Here is a 22,947-nt window from a genome sequence, read left to right on the forward strand (position 1 = left end):
GGGTGGGAGGGACCCGGGACGCTCTCGAGTAAGGAACAATGAGAATGCGGCCCCGCCCCCTCGGGTCCCCGGGGCAGCCCCCTCGCGCCGCCTCCGCTGCGCCGCGCCGCAGCTGCCCCCGGGCGGAAAGCGCTCAGGGACAGAGGCTGAGCTTGGGGCCAGGGAGGGAAGGGCTGAGCGTGGGGGACGGATGGGGTGGCATCTGCACGTGCGACCAGGGCTGAGCGTGGAGGGAGGAGAGCGGTGGCATCTGCACTTTGGACCCGGGCTGAGAGTAGGGGAAGGAAGGGGGGAGGGGGCAATCGTTTCTGCACGCGGGACTCAAGCTGGGGAGGTGACCACTGCCCGCGGAGGCCGCCCTGCTGCCTGCCCTGGGGGGATAGGGGAGAGTCACTGCCCTAGGACCGTGGCTTCACTTAAGGGTTAGGGGGGCACACGGGGGAAGGAATGGAGTGCGCTAGCCCTGGGACGCTACCTCCACGTGAGCGGAAAAGGGTGCATTGCATATAAGAACACAACTGCGCGTAAGAGGGGGTGGGTGGTGTCACCGTACCTCTACGTGGTGTGAAAGGGGCTCATTGCGAGTGGAAACGCGGCTGACAGCAAGAGGGGAGGATGATATTGCAGAGAGGAGGCCTTTGGCCCTTGGGACCGTCGCTCCACGTGGGCCAAAAGAGGTTCTTTGCAAATGGCAATAAATGCCCCTAAAGGGAAGAAAGGGTATCACCCTGCGCTTGGAACCACACCCCTACGAGGGGAAAAAAGTTCACGATAAGTGGAACACTGCTGCACGTAATGGGGGGAGGAGGCCCGGCTGTTCGTACTGTCCTTGCAACCACGTGGGAGGAAAGTGTTAATTGAAAGTGGGATCGCGGATGCGGTGAGTGGGGTGGGACGCACTGCAGAGAGGGGCTTGCTGTACTAGAGAACATGTGTCCGCGTGCACGTGGGAATACAGCAGCGTGGGAGTGGTCGGGCACTGCAAAAGAGGGGATGATTCACTTTCCTTTGGACCCTAGCTCCGCGGCGGGGAGGGGAGGGGTTCGTTGCACCTGAGTCCACTGTTGTACCTGTGGAGAGGGGAAGACCAGCACATAGGCGGGACTGGGCCACGCATTGCTACCCGTGTCCGGGCACCCCCTACGGAAGTTGGGAGGAGTCGAATGAAACAAGTTTTGCAGCACCCAGAAACCGTTGCCGTGGAGGCTGGGCACAGGGTGGGGCACGATTGGACTGGAGCCGTGCCTTATACCACCCTGCGGGCAGGAAACCCACGGCGGGTAGATTAGCAGCCCGGGAGGGTACTCCAACCGGGTGTGGAAACCCTGTTTCCTCGCCTCATCCCTACAGTGGCCTTGGATGTCGTGTCTCCTGGGTGAAGGAGGTTGGAATTCAGGGTGCGCTCCATCACTTCCCCCTCCCCTTCCATTCCCCAAGTCTAAAAGGGAAATATGAGCCGAGAGGAGAGATCCTTGAAATAGAGACTGCAAGAAGCGTCTCACCTAGGCTAGGAGGCAGCAGCGCTTCACCCCCAGCTGGCCTCCAGCTTTTACATGCCCTAAGGAGATGGGAAACTCCCACAGTTGTGACTCAGGCTTCATTAGGGCTTTGAGGCGTTCCCCCTGAACAACTGTGTGTTGTGTGTAAATATATATATGTATGAAAATGTCATATATGCTTTCCATATATATACATTCTATATATGCATATATATGCTTGTCGTGCCCATTTGACCTTTCGGGGACCTAGGTTCAAATCTCCCCTTTGACACATGCTGGACAGGTCATAAACTTTTAAAGCTTTTGGAGTCTTTCAAGTTGCAGATATGATTTGGAGGAAGGGATGTGTTCCTTGGAAATAAAGACTGTCTTTTACCTTTTCTTTGTATCTCCAGCCTTAGCTCAGCGCCTGACACGTAGTGCTTAATAAATGGTTACTGACAGGTCACTACAAAAAAAAAAAATCCATAAAACACAGATTGAAGCGGGGCCCACAGGTGGAATTAGTCACCACAGGGTTACGCAACTTCCAAGTGCCAGCGCTGGAACGGGCTTTCTTAATACTCCCAGTACGAGAAATTACACACACACAAACACACACACACCTCCTACCCCACTCTGACAGATTGCTGCCCCTCCTTACTTCTGAGGAGTGAAATCCCCCAACTGCCTTCAAGGTTGCCCTCGAATGTACTTCCGACAGGCAGCCCTTATATTTATTTTGTTGTATGTATGGTTTATTTACTTATATGTGCTATTTCTCCCCAGTGGGATAGAAATTCCTTCTGGGCAGGAACTAAGGAGAGAACTATCTTCATATCCCCAGTTCTAGCGGTGCCTGCCCTGTATAGTAGGCTCTTAATGAGTACATGTTGAATTGAATTGAACCCTGGTCCAGTGACTAAATTCAAATCCTTTTCTACTGTAGGCAGCCCAGTGGTGCAGTGGATGGAGCACTGGGCCTAGGGTCAGGAAGCCCTGAGTTTGTATGTAGCCTAAGATACTAGCTGGGTAACTCTGGGCAAAGTCAGTTTAAAAAAAAAAATCTGTTTGCCTCCGTTTCCTTAACTGTAAAATGAAGAATAATAACAGCACCTACCTTGAAAGATTGTTGTGAGGATCAAATGAGATAATATTTGTAAAGTGCTTAGTATGGTTCCTGGCATATAATAGGTGCTTAATAAATACTTATTCCCTTCTCTACCAAACCATGCTTGCTGCAAGCCTGGCCTGGAAACAACCTGGGGATTGAGTAGATCTGCGCTTATGGATTCACTGGGTACATGGCAGTAAGTCTGTGCCTTTCAGAATCCTTTTCTTTCATCTGGATATCTCAGGCAGTCACACACACACCCCCAGGGTAGTGTATACATATTGATGGTGTTCACGTCCAATCCCTCCCATTCCCCAGAATGTAAGCTCCTTCAGAGCAGGGACTGAAACTTTTTTTTAGTGAATACTATTATTTCTCATGTTTTTTCATCTGTCATTCTGATATTGCGTCTCAAACCTGAAACAGACTTTGGCATTTAAAAATACACACAAAGTCTGTACAGGTTTGTCTTGACAATTTTTCTGATGTGCAGTTTTAATCCTTAGGAAAGGCATAACCAGAAGACACTATTATGTTTCTCAGAAAGAGCATTCTACAGGGAGAGAACAGGCCAATGTACAACATATATGTATTTTCTTTGACTTTTTCCCTTCTAAAGATGGCTAAAGAAGCTTATATTCCCATCCAACTTTACAGTATATTCTCCTTCAAGATAAACTATTTGGGGGGCAGCTAGGTGGTGCAGTGGATAGAGAACAGTTCCTGAGTTCAAATCCAGCCTCAGACAAATAACACTCACTAGCTGTGTGACTCTGGGCAAGGCACTTAACCCCAATTGCCCACAAAAACAAAAAAAATTATTTTTGTCACACAACAATAATACAGTGAAGTGATGTCATTCCACAACAAATGAGATCAAAGCACATAGTAGGTGACTGATAAATGTCTGTTGATTGAATAGGTCAGAGTAAGCCAAGACAGTTTTCTGTAGCTCCAAGGATTACCAGGCCTGTTCTTTGGATTTTAGTATTAGTAAACTCACATTTACTTTGGTGTGGTAGAAGGTACCTTGGATTAAGAGTCAGAGATAACATTGCTAAGGCATCTAAGTGGTACAGTGGACAGACCCCAGGACCTGAAGTCAGGAAGAGTTTAAAGCTCGATTCGAACACTTACTAACTTTGTGACCCTGGGCAAATCACTTCACCCTGTTTGCCTCACACAACCAAACCTGCAAGGTTTGTTTCAAGGATCAAAAAAGATCTTTATAAAAAGCTCTTAGCGCAATGCCTGGCACACAGTAGGTGCTTAATAAATGCTTGTTTCATTCCTAATTTTGGTGCCACTATTAATTAGCTGTGACAGTGTGATATTATGCAAAAAGCCCTGGATTGGAAGTCCGGACCTTATTCTGATTCCCGGCTTTGTTACTCATGGCTTAGGCAAGCAAGTCTCTTCCTTTCTCAGAGCCTCAGTTTCCTTCTCTGTAAAATGGGATTTGAATTAAATGGCCACTACATTCTCTTTCACCTCTAGTATACTGTGACTATGATTTTAAGCGGGCGCCTGGGGCTAAATGGTGTGTTTGACACCAAAGGTTGAGAAGAATGAGGGACAAAGTGTATAAAGTGAGGAACCAAAACTCCAAGCAAAAAGCGCTCCCCAATAACAAAAATATCTAAACATCCATCCTAAGGCAGGGTCAGACCTTTTTTCATTCCCAAAGAGAAAACTGTTAGGGATGGGTGAAAACATGGAGTGGCCATCTCATCCTGTCCCACTTCGTCTAAGCAGTAATAATCATAAACCACATTGGAAAGATTGGAGTATCTTTAATCCTAAGTAAATTCAGTAGGCAGAATTTACAATGCAAAACTGGTGAAAACAAATACAGTAATTTGTTCTTCCCAAGTGGCTGGGGCTTAAAAATGTCAGTGTTGGGACTGTGACATCTCCTGGTGGAGTATAGTATTGCAGCCCAATTCTGTTAGCCATTAACACCCAAAGAGATAAAATGTAGACTTGGTATACCCAGATAGGGGATAAATTCCCTGGAGGGAAGGAGGTTAAAAGGTAGGACAGGATATTGAACAGAAAAGAGATTCCATAGTTAGGAAAGTAGTCATTCCCACTGAGTAGAATTCCCAGGGGGGAATAATTTCCTGGTATACTTCAATGCCTGGCAGGCCACAGGATTTCTACCATAAAAATAATAAGACATTCTTATAGGGCTTTAAGGTTAACAACAGGTTTTTTTTTTTAATCAAGCTTGTGAAGTTGGTAGTGCAAGAATTATTTTCATTTTAGACATGAACAAGTTAAACAGGTTGCTCAAGGGTCCAACACATAGAGCTAGAATTTCAGATTCTTAGATCTGCAGATGGAAAGAGACCTTATAGAACATTTACTCCCATGGCCTCAGTTGTAAACATAAGGAAACAGAGGCCTAGGATGGTTAAATGACCTCTCCAAGGTTACACAAGTGCCAGAGGAAGGGTTCTCCTAAATCCAAGAGTCTATGGTTCTTTCCAGTGATTACTAAATAATTTCTTTCTAAATAGAAGATTTCCCTTGGTCTGTGAGAGGATGTTTTCCTTAAGACCTACCCATAATTTTGTACTTTGATATGTCAGTGAAAACATTGTCTTTAAAATGAAGGGGTTATCCAACCATTCTGGAGAGCAATTTGGAGTTATGCCCAAAGGGCTATAAAACTGTGCACAGCCTTTGACCCAGCACTACCACTTCTAAGTCTGTATCCCAAAGAGATCATACAAATGGAAAAAGGACCCACATGTACAAAAATATTTATAGCAGCTCTTTCTGTGGTTGCAAAGAATTGGACATTGAGGGCATGCACATCAGTTGGAGAATGGCTGAACAAGTTGTGGTATATGAATGGAATGTAATACTATTGTGCTATAAGAAATGATAAGCAGGCAGACTTCAGAAAAACCTGGAAAGACTTATATGAACTGATGCTGAGTGAAGTGAGCAGAACCAGGAGAATGTTATACACAGTAACAGTCACATTGTGCTATGACTAACTTTGATAGACTTGTCTCTTCTCAGCAATGCAAGGATCTAAGACATCTCCAAAAGTCTCATGATGGAAAATGCTGTCCACATCCAGAGAATGAACTATGGAGTCTGAATGCATATGGAAGCATACTATTAGCTCTCCTTTTCTTTTGTTGTTTTGTTTTATTGCTTCATTCTCGTGGTTCCTTCCATCAGTTCTAATTCTTCTTTACATCATGACTAATGAGAAAATATGCTTAATATGAATGTATTAAGTAGAGACTATATCAGATTGTATGCCATCTTGGGGAGGGAGGGGAAGAAAATTTAAAATTCAAATCTTACAGAAGTGAATGTTGAAAACTAAAAATAAATTAATTTTTTTAAAAAAGAAATTATCAAGGAAAACTGCCCTAATATCTTAGATCCAGAAGGTCAAACAGCTTTGTACACATATATATGGATATATCTACATATACAAATATATGCATATTTATATATACGTATTTATATTTACACACTCAGTTAGATATAGAAATTCATCTTACCCACTAAGGAGATAGGATGGGAAGCAGATAAGAGATATGGGGAAGGATCATAAGAGGGAGAGGAGATTGGGGGGGAGAGCTCTTTTTGGGGTGGCCAAGAATTGGAAATCAAGGGAATGCCCATCAGTTGGGGGGTGGCTGAACAAGTTGTGGTATATGTATGTAATGGAATACTATTGTGCTATAAGAAATGATGAGCAGGCAGACTTCAGAAAAACCTGGAAAGACTTGTATGAACTGATGCTGAGTGAAATGAGCAGGACCAGGAGAATGTTGTACATAGTAACAGCAACATTGTATGAAGACTAACTTTGAGAGAATTAGCTCTTCTTAGCAATGCAAGGATCTAAGACATCTCCAAAAGATTAATGATGGAAAATGCTATCCACAGCCAAAGAAAGAGCTATGGAGTCTGAATGCAGATCGAAACATATTATTTTCTCTCTCTTTTTTCTTTTTTGTTTTTTCTTTCTCATGGTTTTTCCCTTTTGTTCTAATTCTTCTTTCACAACATGACTAATATGGAAATATGTTTAATATGATTGTATATGTATAACCTATATCAGATTGCTTGCTGTTTTAGGGAGGGGGAGGGAAGGGAGGGAGAAAAATTTGGAACTCAACATTTTATAAAAATGAATATTGAAAACTATCTTTACATGTAAATGGGAAAAATACTATTAAGGGAAAAATACTATTAAGGAAAAAATATAATTAAGGGGTTGAACTGCATGCTTTTGAGATCCCTTACAAGTTACCCTATGATTTCATCAGGGTGGGCCTCCCTTCTATTAGTACACATACCATCGCACCTTCAGCAATTTTAATCCATGTCTTTACACAAATTTTCCATAGAGAACATGCTAGAGGCTGTCCTTTGCATCTTTTAATTTTGGTGAATAGTGGATTTTAACGTAACACTTGGGCTGTTTGTTTTCTCTAACAGTGGGCACATGTCCAACTCCTCTCTTTGGCCACATATATACCATACAGTCATTTATACCACTCCTCTTGGTTAATAATATGGTGCACACTCAGATTTTACCTAGTTTCATGCTTTTTGTTCACCAGCAACATATATATATATATATTTATACATATACATATATATGCACATATACATATATAGATATACATATATAGATTTATATGATGCTTCCATTCTTTGAGCCATAGCCATTTAGCATCACCAGGAGAACTGGCTTCTATAGCATTGAGAAACATCAGATCACTGAAATATCATGTTGTTTCTCAATTATGATTTACCCCAAAAATCCTCTCATTTAATTCTTATCCCAGCTTACTGTCAGTCAACAGTGCCTGTCCAAAATACAGGCACCGTGGATTACCTATCCAACTATGTATCATAATCTCAACCAGGAATTTCCAAAAGTGATGCCAGAGGCTCCCTGTGGGATTTAACTCATAAATAAAAAAATATACACATTGGGGATGGGTACTCAAAATTTTTTAATTAATTAATTTATTTTTAGTTTTCAACAATCACTTCCATAAGCTTTTGAGTTACAAATTTTCTCCTCCTTACTCCCCAAGATGGCATGCAATCTGATAGAGACTCTACGTGTACATTCCTGTTAAACATATTTTCACATTAGTCATGTTGTAAAGAAGACTTAGATCCAATAGGAGGAACCATGAGAAAGAAGAAACAAAAAAGCAAATGGTATGCTTCGATCTGCATTCAGACTCCATGGTTCTTTCTCTGGATGTGGACAGCATTTTCCATCATGAGACTTTCGGAGATGTCTTAGTTCCTTGCATTGCTAAGAAGAGCTGTCAATGAGCTGTTACTGTGTACAACATTCTCTTGGTTCTGCTCACTTCACTCAGCATCAGTCCATACAAGTCTTTCCAGGTTTTTCTGGAATCCTCCTGCTCATAATTTCTTGTAGCACAATAGTATTCCATTACATTCATATACCACAACTTGTACAGCCATTCCCAAATTCATGGGCATCCCCTCAATTTCCAATTCTTTGCCACCACAGAAAGAGCTGCTATAAAAATTTTGTACATGTGGGTCCTTTTCCCATTTGTATGATCTCTTTGGGATACAGCCCTAGAAGTACTATTGCTGGGTCAAAGGATATGTACATTTTTATAGCGCTTTGTGCATAGTTCCAAATTGCTCTCCAAAATGGTTGGATCAGTTCACAACTCTACCAAAAACGTATTAGTGTTCCAAATTTCCCTCATCTTCTCCAACATTTAGCATTTTCCTGTTTTGTCATGTTGGCCATTCTGATAGGTGTGATGTGGTACCTCAGAGTTGTTTTGATTTGCATTTCTCTAATCAATAGTGATTTAGAGCATTTTTTCATATGACTATAGATGGCTTTAATTTCTTCACCTGAGAACTGCCTGTTCATATACTTTGAGCATTTATCAATTGGGGAATGACTTATATTTTTATAAATTATACTTAGTTCTCCATATATTTCAGAAATGAGGCCCTTATCAGAGACACTGGTTGTAAAAATTCTTTCCCAGTTTTTTGCTTCCCTTCCTAATCTTGGTTGCATTGGCTTTGTTTGTGCAAAAACTTTTCAATTTAATGTAATCAAAATTATCCATTTTGTATTTCATAATGTTCTCTATTTCTTGTTTGGTCATAAATTCTTCTGTTCTCCATAAATCTGACAGGTAAACTATTCCTTGGTCTCCCAGTTTGCTTATAGTATCAGCCTTTATAGCTAAATCATGTACCCATTGTGACTTTATTTTGGTATATGGTGTAAGATTTTGATCTATGCCTAGTTTCTGCCATACTCTTTTCCAGTTTTCCCAGAAGTTTTTGTCAGATAGTGAGTTCTTATCCCAGAAGTTGAGGTCTTTGGGTTTATCAAATGGTAGATTACTGTAGTCATTGACTACTGTGTCTGATCCACTGATCCACTGATCCACTGATCCACCACACTATTTTTAGCCAGTACCAAGTAGTTTTGATGATTGCTGCTTTATAATACAATTTAAGATCTAGAATGGCTAGGCCACCTTCCCTAGCATTTCTTTTCCATTAGTTCCCTTGATATTCTGGACCTTTTGTTCTTCCAAATGAATCTTGCTATTCTTTTTGCTTGCTCTATAAAATAATTTTTGGTTGTTTGAATGGTATGGCCCTGAATAAGTCAATTAACTTAGGTAGAATTATCGTTTTTATTATATTAGCTCAGCCTACCCACGAGCAACTGATGTTTTTCCAATTATTTAGATTTGACTTTGTGTGAAAAGTGTTTTGTAATTGTGTTTATATAGTTCTCAGGTTTGTTTTGGCAGGTAGACTCTTACATATTTTATAATGTCTACAGTAACTTTAAATGGAATTTCTGTTTCTATCTCTTATTGTTGGGCTTTGTTGGTAATATATGGAAATGCTGATGATTTATGTGGGTTTATTTTATATCCTAACACTTTGCCAAAGTTGTTTATTACCTCAAGTAGTTTTCTACTTGATTCTCTAGGATTCTCTAAGTATATCATCTTATCATCTGCAAAGAGTGATAACTTTGTTTCTTATTATGCCTATTATAATACCTTCAATTTCTTTTTCTTCTCATTGCTAAAGCTAATGTTTCTAGTACCATATTGAACAACAGTGGTGATAATGGACATCCTTGTTTCACCCCTGATCTTATTGGAAATGCTTCTAGCTTATCCCATTACATTTGATGCTTGCTAAAGGTTTTAGGTAGATGCTACTTATCATTTTAAGGAAGACTCCATTTATTCCTGTGCTCTCTAGTGTTTTTAATAGGAATGGGTGCTGTATTTTGTCAAAAGCTTTTTCTGCATCTATTGAGAAAATCATGTGGTTTCTGGTAGTTTTGTTGTTGATATGATCAATTTGTTTTCCTAATGTTGAACCATCCCTGCATGCCTGGTATAAATCCTACCTGGTCATAGTGTATTATTCTTATGATAAGTTGCTGTAATCTATTTGCTAATATTTTATTTAAAATTATTGCATCTATATTCATTAGAGAAAGTAGTCTATGGTTTTCTTTCTCTGTTTTGACTCTTCCTGGTGTAGGTATCAGTACCATATTTTTATCATGAAAAGAATTCCCTCTACTGTAAGATTTCTTCTTTACCTGTTTTCCCAAATAATCTATATAGTTTTGGAATTAATTGTTCTTTAAATGTTTGATAGAATTCATTTGTAAATCCATCTGGCCCTGGAGATTTTTTCCTAGGGAGTTCATTGATGACTTGTTCAATTTCTTTTTCTGAGAGGGGGTTATTTAAATATTTTACTTCCTCTTCTGTTAATCTGGGCAATTTATATTTTTGTAAATATTCATCCATTTCACTAAGATTGTCAAATTTATTGGCATACAGTTGGGCAAAATAGTTCCTAATCATTGTTTTAATTTTCTCTTCATTGGTGGTGAATTCACCTTTTTCATTTTTGATACTGGTAATTTGGTTTTCTTCTTTCTTTTTTTTAGATTAAATTAACCAAAGGTTTATCTATTTTATTGGCTTTTTCATAAAACCAACTCTTAGTTTTGTTTATTAGCTCAATAGTTTTCTTAATTTCAATTTTATTAATCTCTTCTTTGGTTTTCAATATTTCTAATTTGGTATTTAATTGGGGATTTTTAATTTGTTCTTTTTCATAATTTTTTTAGTTGCATGCCCCATTCATTGATCTCCTCTTTCTCTATTTTATTTATGTAAGCATCTAGAGATATAAAACTTCTCCTAAGAACTGCTTTCGCTGTATTCCGTAAGTTTTGGTATGTTGTCTCATTATTGTCATTTTCTTGCATGAAGTTATTGATTGTTTCTATGATTTGTTCTTTGACCCATGCATTCTTTAGTATTAGATTATTTAGTTTCCAATTAATTTTTAGTCTATCTTTCCATGGCCCTTTATTACATGTAATTTTATTGCATCATGAACTGAAGAGGATGCATTTAGTATTTCTGCCTTTCTGCATTGGATTGTGAGGTTTTTATGCCCTAGTACCTGGTCGGTTTTTGTGTAAGTGCCATGTGCCGCTGAGAAAAAAGTATATTCCTTTCTATCCCCATTCAGTTTTCTCCAGAGGTCTACCATATTTAACTTTTCTAAAATTCTATTCACCTCCTTAACTTTTTTCTTGTTTATTTTGTGGTTAGATGTCTCTAATTCAGAGAGGAAGAGGTTGAGGTCCCTCCCTAACATAGTTTGCTGTCTATTTCTTCCTGTAACTCCCTGAACTTCCCCTCTAAGAATCTGGATGCTATACCATTTGGTGCATATATGTTTAGTAATGATATTACTTCATTGTCTATGGTGCCTTTTAGCAGGATGTCATTTCCTTCTCTATCTCTTTTAATAATATCTATTTTTGCTTTTGCTTTGTCTGAGATCAGGATTGCTACCCCTGCTATTTTTACTTCAGCTGAAGCATAATATATTCTGCTCCAGCCTTTCACCTTTACCCTGTGCATATCCCTCTGTTTCAAATGTGTCTTGTAAACAACATATTGTAAGATTATGGTTTTTAATCCACTCTGCTATCCACTTCGGTTTTATGGGAGAGTTCATCCCATTCACATTCACAGTTGTGATTATTATCTGTGTCTTTCTCTCCATCCTATCCCCCCCCTTCTCCCTTTCCCTCTTCACTAGTGTTTTGCTTTTGACCACCACCTCCCTCAGTCCCACCTCCCTTCTATTAGCCCTTTCTCTTTTCTTCCCCTTTGCCCTTACTACTTCCCTCCCTTCTATTTACCTCCCTCCCTTTTCTTTTCCCTTTCGCCTACTACTTTCTACAGGGTAAGTTAGATTTCTATACTTTACTGATTATTATTCCCTCTTTGAACCAAATCTGATGAAAGTAAGGTTCAAACAATGCTCATTTCCCTTCCTCCTTTCCCTCTACTGTAATAGGTTTTTGTGCCTTTTTATGTCTGCACCCTGTCTTTCTCCTGGTTCAGCTGTTCCAGGGTTTTTCCTGGGGTGATATTTTCTGGGCTTTCAGAGGTCAATAAGGGAGGGTGACAGAGACTTACTTCTTTCTCTACCATCTTGGCTCCTGGAAATGGAACTCAGAATTTTTTAATAATGAAGTGTGGGCTCAAAAATGTTTGGAAACTTCTAGTTTACGTAGTGGACATGTAGGTGGCACCATGGATAGAGTGCTAAGCCTGAAGTCAGGAAGACTCATCCTCCTGAGTTCAAATCTGGACTCAAACACTTCCTAGCTATGTGACCCTGAGCAAGTCACTTAACCCTATTTTCCTCAGTTTCCTCATCTGTAAAATGAACTGGAGAAGGAAATGGCAAAACACTCCAGTTTCTTTGCCAAGAAAATCCCAAATGGGGTCACAAAGATTCGAGCAAAACTGAAATGATTAAATAAAGCTTAGATAATAGGCATTTTTCCATACACTCTCTATTACTAGTATAGATCACAGACTTTAGAGCTGGAAGAAATCCTAGAAACTTGTATAATTAAACATGCCATCAGGTCAATAAGCATTTATTTGATATATTATTTAAGTGCCTCCTATATGTCAGATACTACGAAGGGCTGAGGATACAAAGGACTACCAGTTCTTGCTCTCAAGGAGCTGACATTCAAATAAGAAAGATAACATGCAAACACACAACTATGTACAAATAATAGATATCTCTATGGCAGAGCTGTGATGAGCTCCCATTCCTGAACTCCTCCAAACAGATCTAGAAAATGTACCAGACTGGGTCCTGATGAGGAAATGCGGAAAAAGTCACAGTGAGTCCTTTCTCTGGCCCAGGTTGACATAAGGAGACAGAGAGGGAAGTCCGCAGACGCCGGAGACAGGGTTGGGCCAGGAGTACTCCACAGGCTGAGTATTCCAGCACCAAGGGAAAGGCTATGAACCAGGGCAAGAGGTGGGGCAACATATGGGGGCACCACCAGACCCAAACTGGGTATGGGGGCAGGGACAGGTGTGAACTGACAGCTTTGTTGCCCACAACCCAATTTTAGGTCACAGATACAGGACAGTGAGAAGGGGACCTGTGTTTGCATGATAGCGGCATTCCGGCAGTGGTACTCCTGGCGAAGGAGAAATGAGGAAGATCAGAAGTTAGCAGCAGAATGGCTCAGACCCCAGGCACAGAGCAGGATCTCATTTCCAACATCTAGCCCAGCCTGGAAAGGAATAACCAAGGCAAGAATTCCAAATCAAAGAGCAACTACAATTCTGCCATTCTGAACCCACAGAACTTTCCAGCTGGCTAATGGGGACAGAATCCAACAACAGTCTCATCTTGCACAGACCCGAACCCAGGTTAGAAGTTTGCAGAGCTTGGACTTTGCCCTGGGTAAGACCACTCTGGGGGCCCTGAAAGCTTACAGGTCTCTAATCTGTCCCTGAGATCCTGAAATAACACAATGTTCAATGCCCCCAAGAAAGCAGCAGGACCAGCCCAGACTTTTCCTCCAGAAGTGTGGCAGAGTGGTCACATCAAGTTTGAAGTCAGGAAGTAGGCTGGAAGAATTGGCAAACAGGGGCAGCTAGGTGGCGCAGTGGATAGAGCTCCAGCCTTGGAGTCAGGAGAACCTGAGTTCAAATGCAACCTCAGACACTTGACATTTACTAGCTGTGTGACCTTGGGCAAGTCACTTAATCCCATTACCAAAAAAAAAAAAAAAGAATTGGCAAACAAAAAAAAGAACCTGACTACAATGAGCTGTTATGCTGTTGGAGATGCTCGAAACACAAAGGAAGAGAATGACTCCAAAACATCTAAAAGTAAAGCCTCAGAGAAAAACAGAGGTTGGCCACAAACTCAACTACAATTCCTGGAAAGATGAAGCAAGAGTTGTTTTTTTAAAGCATTAAAAATGTTTTTATAAATGGAATGAGAAGGAGCAGTTAGGCGGCTCAGTGGCTAGAGAATCAGCCCTGGAGTCAGGAAGACCTGAGTTCAAATCTGGACTCAGACACTTACTAGCTGTGTGACTTTGGGCAAGTCACTTACCCTGATTGCCTCCAAAAAAAAAAGAAAAGAAAAATAATGGAATGAGAGTGCTTGAGGGGGAAAAAAATTGGGAAAGAAAATAGAGCTATAGAAGAAAAAAATTGGAAAGGAAATTAATAGCTTGGCACAGAGATACAAAACCTTACCTAAGCAACAAACTCTCTGAAAATTAAAATGGACTAAATAGAAGCCAATAACTCTATAAGGTGACAAATATTAAATCAAAATCAAAAGTCTGAAAAAAAATAGAAGAAAATGTAAGGTATCTCATAGCAAAAAAAAAAAAAAAACTAACCTGGAAAACAGATTGGGGAGGAATAAAATTAAGAATAATTGGACTATCTGAATACATGATCAAAAAGATATCCTATTTCAAGAAATCTTAAAACTGGCCAGATCTCTTAAAATCAGATGGCAAAATGGAAATAGAAAGAATACATAATCACCTCCAGAAAGAAACTTCAAAATGAAAATTTCCATGGCCTAAATCCAGAGCTTCCAGGTCAAAGAAAAAATACTGCAAGCAACCAGACAGAAAGAATTCAAACAACAAGAGCTTACAGTCAGGACCATATACAATTTAGCAGCTACCACCATAAAGGAATGGAGAACTTGGAATGTGATATTCTGGAGAGCAAAGCCTTACAGCCAAGAATAACTTATCCAGCAAAACTAAATATGATGTTACAGGGCACAAAATGGATCTTTAATGAAAGAGAGGACTTGGGGGGTAAGGGTGATCAGGTAGATCTTGGTTGATTAAAACAGATTAAATATTAAAAAAAAATCTGGAAAGCAGTCCGGAAGAAATTGGGCAGAGTCCAGCATCTTACACCATTTACCCAGATATGGTCAAAATGGATACATGACCTAGATATAAAGAAAAATATTACAAGAAAATTTGAAAAACATGGAACATATTACCTATCAGACTTATGGCTAAGTGAATAATTTATGAATAAATAAGAGATAGAGAGCAATGTGAGGTACAAAATGGATAATTTCAATTACATTAATTTTTTTTCTTTTTTTTCCCTGGGCAATGGGATTAAGTGACTTGCCCAGAGTCACACAGCTACTAAGTGTCAAGTGTCTGAGGCCAGATTTGAATTTAGGTCCTCCTAACTCCAGAGCTGGTGCTCTATCCACTGCGCCATCAATTACATTAAATTTTAAAAGTTTTTGTACAAATAAAACAAACGTACCCAAGATCAGCAAAAAAGTAAAAAACTGGGGGGAAAAACTTTATAGACAATTTCTCAGATAAAGGTCTCACATCTCAAATATATGAAGAACTTTGTCAAATCTATAAGAATACCAGTCATTCCCCATTGATAAATGACCAAAGGATAGGCAGTTTTCTGATGAAGAAATCAAAACAAATTATATATTATAAAAATACTCTAAATCATTATTGATTAGAGAAATGCAAATTCAAACAACCTTGAGATATCATTTTACATCTATCAGATTGGTTAAAACGATTGAAGGGGAAAGTGACACATGCTGGAGGGGATGTGGAAAAATTGGGCTACTCATTCACTATTGGCAGAACTGTGAACTGATCCAACCATTCTGGGGAGCAATCTGGAAATTATGCCCAAAGAGTCATTAAGCTGTGCATACCCTTTGACCCAGCAATACCACTACTAAGTCTGTTTCCAAAGATGATTAGCAAAAAAAGGAAAATTACCTCTATGTTCTAAAGTATTGTAGCAGCTCTCTTTGTAGTGGCAAAGAACTGGACATTGCAGGGATACCTGTCAATTGGGGAATGGCTGAACAAGTTGCAGTATGTGATTGTGATGGAATACTACTGTGCTATAAGAAATAATGAGCTCGATGATCTCAGAAAAACATGGATAGATTTGCATGAAATATCAAAGAGCAAAATAAGCAGAACCAAGAGAGCATTGTATACAGTAACAACAATTTTGTTTTAAGAAGAACTTTGAGTGACTAAGTCATTTTGATTATTATAAATATCCAAATTAACTACAAAGGACCTATGGAGGAAGATGCTATCTGCATCTAGAGAAAGAACTAATAAATAGAAGTATGTATAGAATGATTACACACACACACACATTTTTGTCTAATAGTAGCTACCTCTAGGGTGGGGGGTGGAAAGGCCAAAAAAAAGTTACATGATAACTTTATTAGATACTTAAAAGTAATATCTTGCAGTTTCATGTGTAATCATGTTTTTTTCTGTTCTATTATGGACATGCTTGTTTTATTTCTTAAGTTCAGAAAAAAGTAAAATAGAAAAAATTTAAATAAAAAAGTAAAAACAATATAAAATAGGATAAACAAAATATATGAATAGGATAAATTTGGAATAATCTCAAAAGGCAGGCACTAAGATTAAGGAGGACTGGGAAAGGCTTCTTACAAAAGGTGTGACTTTAACCGAGACTTGAAAGAAGCCAGGGAAGCTAAGAGAAAGAGGGAGAGCATTCCAAGCTTAAGAAAGAGCCAGTGAAAATGCTCATAATTGGGAAATGGAGTGTTATAGTCAAAGAACCAGCCCATCTTACTGAAATGCTGAGTATGTGGAAAAGTGTAAGAAGACTGAAAAGATAGGAAGAAACCAGATTATGAAGGACTTTAAAGGCCAAACAGAGGGTTTCATATTTGATCCTGCAGGTAATAGGGATCCTTTGGAATTGATTCATAAGTAGGCTAACATGTTAAGACTCCCATTTCAGGAAGATCAGTTTGACATCTGAGTGAGGCATAGATTGGAATGGGGAAAGACTTGAGACAAGGAAACCAACCAGAAGACTATTGTAGTAGTTCCAGAGAGTAAAGTGATTGTGGGCCTGTAGCAGAGTGGTGGGAGTGTCATGGAAGAGAAGGGGGATATATGAGAGATGTTACAAAGGGAGTACCAGCAGAACTTAGCAACATATCGTATATGGGGAAATGAGAGAGTGAGGAGTCAAGGATGACACCTCGGTTGTGAGGATGAGTAACTGGGAAGATGGCGGTGCCCTAGATATAACAGGGAAGTTCATGAGGTAGGTGGGTTAAGGGAGGTGGGGGGGATGGGAGGGAGAGGAATTAATAACAAGCAGAAGAATATGCTTTATTTATTTCAAGGCCAGGCTGATTGTAAAATTATGTACAAATAGGGAAGGGGCAGGAAGGTGGCACAGTGGATAGACTGTTGGACCTGGAGTCAGGAAGATTATCTTCATGATTTCAAATCTGGCCTCAGACATTGACTAGCTGTGTGATTCTGGTCAAGTCACTTACCCCTGTGAGCCTCACTTCCTCATCTGTAAAATGAGCTGGAGAAGGAAATGGTAAACCACTCCAGTATCTCTGTCAAGGAAACCCCAAATGGGGTCACAAAAAGACAGATACGACTGAACAACAGCAAATAGGGAAAGAAAAATCTGGATGAAAAAGAAAAGAGACTGTGCCTTTGTATGTGTTAAGCCGAGGGCAAACTCCACTGAAAGTCATTATACATCAATGTTGTCTTTCATATTAAAAAATGTTTGTGATCTTCAGTAAACACTGTTTACGAAAAAAGGAGTAAAAGGATTGGAGCTGCAGGAAGAAACTAGTATAGTGTTGGTAGAGCGTCAACGGAGGCAGCTAGGTGGCTCAGTGGATAGCAGAGGTGGGGAACCTGCAGCCTTGAGGCCACATGTGGCCTTCTAGGTCCTTGGGTGCAGCCTTTTAACCAAGACCAAGTTTTACAGAACAAATCCTTTTATTAAGGAATTTGTTCTGTGAAGTTTGGATTTGGTCAAAAGGCCGCACTTGAGGAGCTAGAGGGCCACATGTGGCCTTGAGGTCACAGGTTCTTCACCTCTGGATTGGGCCTGGAGTCCGGTAGACCTGAGTCCAAATCCAGCCTCAGATACTTACTAGCTGTGTGATCCTGGGCAAGTCACTTAACCTGTATTTGCCTTAATCCCCTGGAGAAAGAAATGGCAAACCACTCCAGTATTTTTGCCAAGAAAACCCCATGGACGGTATGGTCTATGTGGTCATGAAGAGTTGGAATCACTAAATACCACCACCACCAACAGGAGCTTCAGTGGCCAAGGTTGGTCCTAAAAAAGAGATAGGAAGACATACTCCTTCCCCTTTTTGTAGCACTGAGGAGCTATAGGTGTAGAATCCTGCATATACTATTGGATGTTTTTTCTCCTCTATCAAATGTGGTTTTTATTCAACTGATAAGCGCTTTTTCTACAGCTGCACTTGTGGAACATCACATGGCAACAACAGGAGTTTTCTAGACTTTTTTTTTCCTTTTCAACCTTATTAAAAATGAGATTGGTCCTAAAAACATAGAAAGAAAGAAATCTAAATTCACAAAAAAAACCCAACTATACATTGTCAAAAAGGCACTAAAACACCACATTTGGTTATATAAAAATTAGTGCCTGATAATAATGCAATCTCATTTTGACTCTTGCTGTGACCCCTTCTCTACACTAATAAATCAATTCTGAATCCATCAAGTTCTTGTTTTTCTGCAGCAGTTTTCTGAGTTCACTTCTGATGTATTTTTTTTTTCAGTATCTTCTCTATGCCCTGAGGTGGCAAACATTTCCTTAACAGCCTGAAAATCCTGCAGTAGAGTGCAAGGGCTTTGTATTATGTTTATGTTGTCAGACTGTTTCCATCAGGCCTGTCCCTACGCATCATGCAGGTGAGAAGAGGGAGTCTCAGGAACTCATCAGAACATTCCCATACCTTTGCTTAGAAGGAACCTTCTCCATCACCATCCTAAACCTAATCACATTCCCCTTTTTCTAGCTGTGAAAAATTCAGACTATTTTTAACTTAGTCTCATATAAATATTCTGAGGGGTTAGGAGCTAGAATTTTTAAATTCTAACTTATCAATTATTGGGTTTGCTATTTGTGTCTGCTTCTCATCATCAGCCTTGTATTTCTCAGCCTCCTGGACCATATACTCAATGTCTTCTTTGCTCACATGACCGTTGTCATTGGTGATGGTGATCTTCTCCTTGCCTGTGCTCTTATCCACAGCAGAAACATTGAGGATGCCATTGGCATCAATGTCAAATGTTACTTCAATCTGAGGAACACCCCTGGGTGCTGGAGGGATTCCTGTGAGCTCAGACTTGCTAAGCAGGTTGTTATCCTTTGTCCTTGCTCTCTCACCTTCATAAAACTGAATAAGCACATCAGGATAGTTAATAGTGGTAAAGATCTGTGTCTGCTTGGTGGGGATGGTGGTATTACGTTTGCTCACAACTGTCATAACTCCACCAGCAGTTTCAATTCCAAGGGAAAGAGGAGTGACATCCTACAGCAGTAAGTCTTGCACATTCTCAGATTTATTTTCAGGCAAAATGGCAGCCTGGACAGCTGTACCATAGGCAACAGCTTCATCAGGACTGATGCTCTTGTTGAGCTCCTTGCCATTGAAGAGGTCTTGCAGAAGCTTCTGGATCTGGGGGATGCACGTGGAACCACCCACCAGGATGATGTAATGAATCTGTGATTTATCCAACTTGGCATCTTGTAAGGCCTTTTCCACAGGATCCAGTGTGCCACGGAAGAGATTAGCATTCAGCTCTTCAAAACAGGCTTGGGTGATTGATATATAGAAGTACATACCTTCATAGAGGGAGTCAATCTCAGTACTGGCCTGGGTACTAGAAGAGAGTGTACACTTTGCACGTTCACAAGTGGTGCACAGATGGTGAACAGCCCTCTTGTTCTCACTGATGTCCTTCTTGTGCTTTCACTTCAACTCAGCAATGAAATGGTTGACCATTCGGTCGTCAAAATCCTCTCCACCCAAGTGGGTGTCCCCAGCTGTGGACTTGACCTCAAAGATGCCAGCTTCAATAGTAAGAATAGAGATATCAAAAGTACCACCTCCAAGGTCAAAGACCAACACATTTCTCTTGGCACCAACCTTTTTGTCCAAGCCATAAGTAATAGCAGCAGCAGTTGGCTCATTGATGATTCAGAGCACGTTGAGCCCAGGGATGGTTCCAGCATCTCTGGTGGCCTGACATTGGGAATCATTGAAATAGGCTGGTACTGTGACCACAGCATTTGCGACAGTCTTCCTGAGGTAAGCTTCAGCAATTTCTTTCATCTTGATCAATACCATAGAAGATACTTCTTCTGGAGAGAAACTTTTGGTCTTCTATTTGTAATCCACTTGGACCTTAGACCTGCCTGCATCATTCACCACCGTTAAAGGCCAATGCTTCATGTTTGACTGTATGACTGCATCATCAAATCTGCAACCAATGAGACGTTTGGCATCAAAAGCATGTTGGTGGGGTTCATTGCAACTTGATTCTTTGCAGCATTACCGATTAAATGTTCTGTGTCAGTGAAGGCGACATAGCTTGGGGTGGTCCTGTTTCCTTGGTCATTAGCAATGATCTCCACTTCCCCACATTGGAAGACTTCCACACAGGAGTAAGTGGTGCCAAGATCAATGCCAACTGCGGATCCCTTCGACATGGTTGCTGAAGAGTCAGAGCGGGGGTGGGGGGAGTTGTAGCTGACCACTGTGGAGGAAGAAGGGCTGCTGCTATACTGAGTAGCAACACCATTTCTAAACTGCCTATATCTAATCTTTTGATTGTTCAAAGTGATGAGATTGAATTTTTTAACATTCATTTTTTTAAAATTTTGAGTTTGAAATTCTGTCCTTCCAGCCTGTCCCTGACCCATTGAGAAGGCAAGCAATATGATACCCATAAAAATGATATTATAAATGAAATAAGAGCACTGGAAGAAAGAATTGCAAAAGAAATGAGAGTTATGGAGGAGAGATTTGGGGAGAGAATTAACAACTTAACACAAGAGTCATAAGACATTATTCATGTAAATTACAAGACTCCTTAAAAATCAGAATGGAACAAATGGAAGTTAATGACTCCATGAGACAACAAGAAATATTACAAAGTTAAAAGATTGGGAAAATAGAAGAATATGTAAGATATCTTATATAAAAAACAACTGACCTAGAAAATAGATCAAAGAGAGATAATTTAAGAATAATTGAAAAGCTATGACCCAAAAAAAGAACCTAAATATCCAATTTTAAGAAATCATGCAAAAATAAATAAATAAAAAAATTTTTAAAAAGAAATCATTCAAGGAAACTGCTCAGTCATATTAGAACAAGAGGACAATGTGAAAATTCAAAGAATCCCCCAATCACCTACTGAAAGAAACCCCCAAATGAAAACTCCAAGAAATGTCAGAGCTTACAAATAAAAACAAAAAATATTGCAAGAAGACATGAAGAAAGAGTTTAAGTAATGAGTAACCAGGGGTACCTAAGTGGTGCAGTGGATAGAGTGCCAAGCCTGAAGTCAGGAAAACTCCTCTTCCTAAGTTCAAAACTGGTCTCAGATACTTACTAGCTGTGTGACCTGGGCAAGTCATTTAACCCTGTTTGCCTCAGTTTCCTCATCTATAAAATGAGATGGAGAAGGAGATGGCAAACTACTCCAGTATCTTTGCCAAGAAAACCCCAAATGGGGATACAAAGAGTTGGACATGACTGAAAAATAACTAAACAACAACCACAAAATGAAAAAAAAAACCATTGTCAGGATCACACAAGACATTAAAGAATAGAAAGTGTGGAATGTAATATTCCAAAAGATAAAAGATGCAGGCCTACAACCAAGAATAACTTACTTAGTGAGACTAAGAATAATTTTTCAAGAAAAAAAATGGGTTTTTAATGAAGTAGAAGACTTCTAAGCAGAGTGAATAAAAACTTTGAAATATATATGTGGGAATCAAGAGAAAGATAAAAAGGTAAATAGAAGTGAACAATCTGAAGGGATTTTATAAGGATGAATTGTTTACAGTCTAATGGATGATACAAAGGTCCCTTTTGTTTGCTAATATCATTTGAAGTCATTAAGGGAGTCAAATGAGATAGAAGGTCTGGAAATGGTTTTGTTATGTTTTGATGATGTTAAAAAAAGGGGAGAAAAAGAAAAAAGGAAAGAAGATTTTTTTAAAAAGGAAGTAAAAGAGAGAAAAGGGATAACTGGGAGAAGAAGAAAGAATAAGGGAAGTGATCTCATATAATTAGGGTATACAAGTAGAAATGTGTACAAATGTAGGAGTGTACTGGTAAATGTTTGACAGCTCTCTGTGGGAAAAAATATACAACTGACACATTTTTAAGTTTAATCTGTATATTTTCTCCATGACTTTCATAAGTCTAGACAAGCAACAAAATAATAAATCAAGTCCTGATTTATAGCATGTACCTATTTCCAAAGTGTAAACACTCACACTGAAAACATAATAATTAGCTCTTACAAGTTAGTACAAGCTTGCTCTAGCATACCTCTTGGTGGGGAAAAGGCATCACTTGAACCTCACTTTCATCTGATTATAAAGGGTTAAGAAGAGAGTGAGAGGAGAGAAAGTGGAGGACCTAATTGTAGATGGCCTTTTCAAGGAATTTAGCTATAAAGGGCAAAAGAGATATAGGACAATAATTAGCAGAAAGATCAAGTGGAGATTTTTTTTCAGGATAGGGGGAGACCATGTGCATGTTTGTAGGCGGTGGGAAATGAGCCAATAAAGAGGGAGAAATTGAAAATAAATGAAAGTGGGGATGACAGAGGGGGTAATCTATTGGAGGAGATGGGATGGAACAAGGAGACAGGTTAGACCTAATCAGGAGTAAGGCCATTTCATCATGTGAGCCAGAGGTGGAGAAGATAGTTGCAGAAGGCATTTTGAGTGATAGATGAGACAGAGGGAAGACAGAGCTTATGCCAAATGTCCTCAATTTTTTCTATAAAATATGAAGCAGGGGGGCAGGTAGATGGCACGGTAGATA

General features: G+C 39.7%; 1 protein-coding gene across 1 annotated transcript; it reads right to left on the minus strand.

Moving 5' to 3' along the window:
- Positions 1–998: 998 nt before the first annotated feature.
- LOC114048982 (heat shock cognate 71 kDa protein-like) lies at positions 999–20,588 on the minus strand. Its single transcript, XM_027870176.1, is given in 5 exon segments — positions 999–1,502; positions 12,833–13,177; positions 13,344–13,466; positions 18,994–20,393; positions 20,396–20,588. Coding segments are annotated over 5 exon segments (2,565 nt in total).
- Positions 20,589–22,947: the final 2,359 nt, after the last annotated feature.

The sequence above is a fragment of the Vombatus ursinus genome, unplaced genomic scaffold (assembly GCF_900497805.2).
Source record: "Vombatus ursinus unplaced genomic scaffold, bare-nosed wombat genome assembly UNPS02014794.1, whole genome shotgun sequence".
NCBI classification, from domain to species: domain Eukaryota; kingdom Metazoa; phylum Chordata; class Mammalia; order Diprotodontia; family Vombatidae; genus Vombatus; species Vombatus ursinus.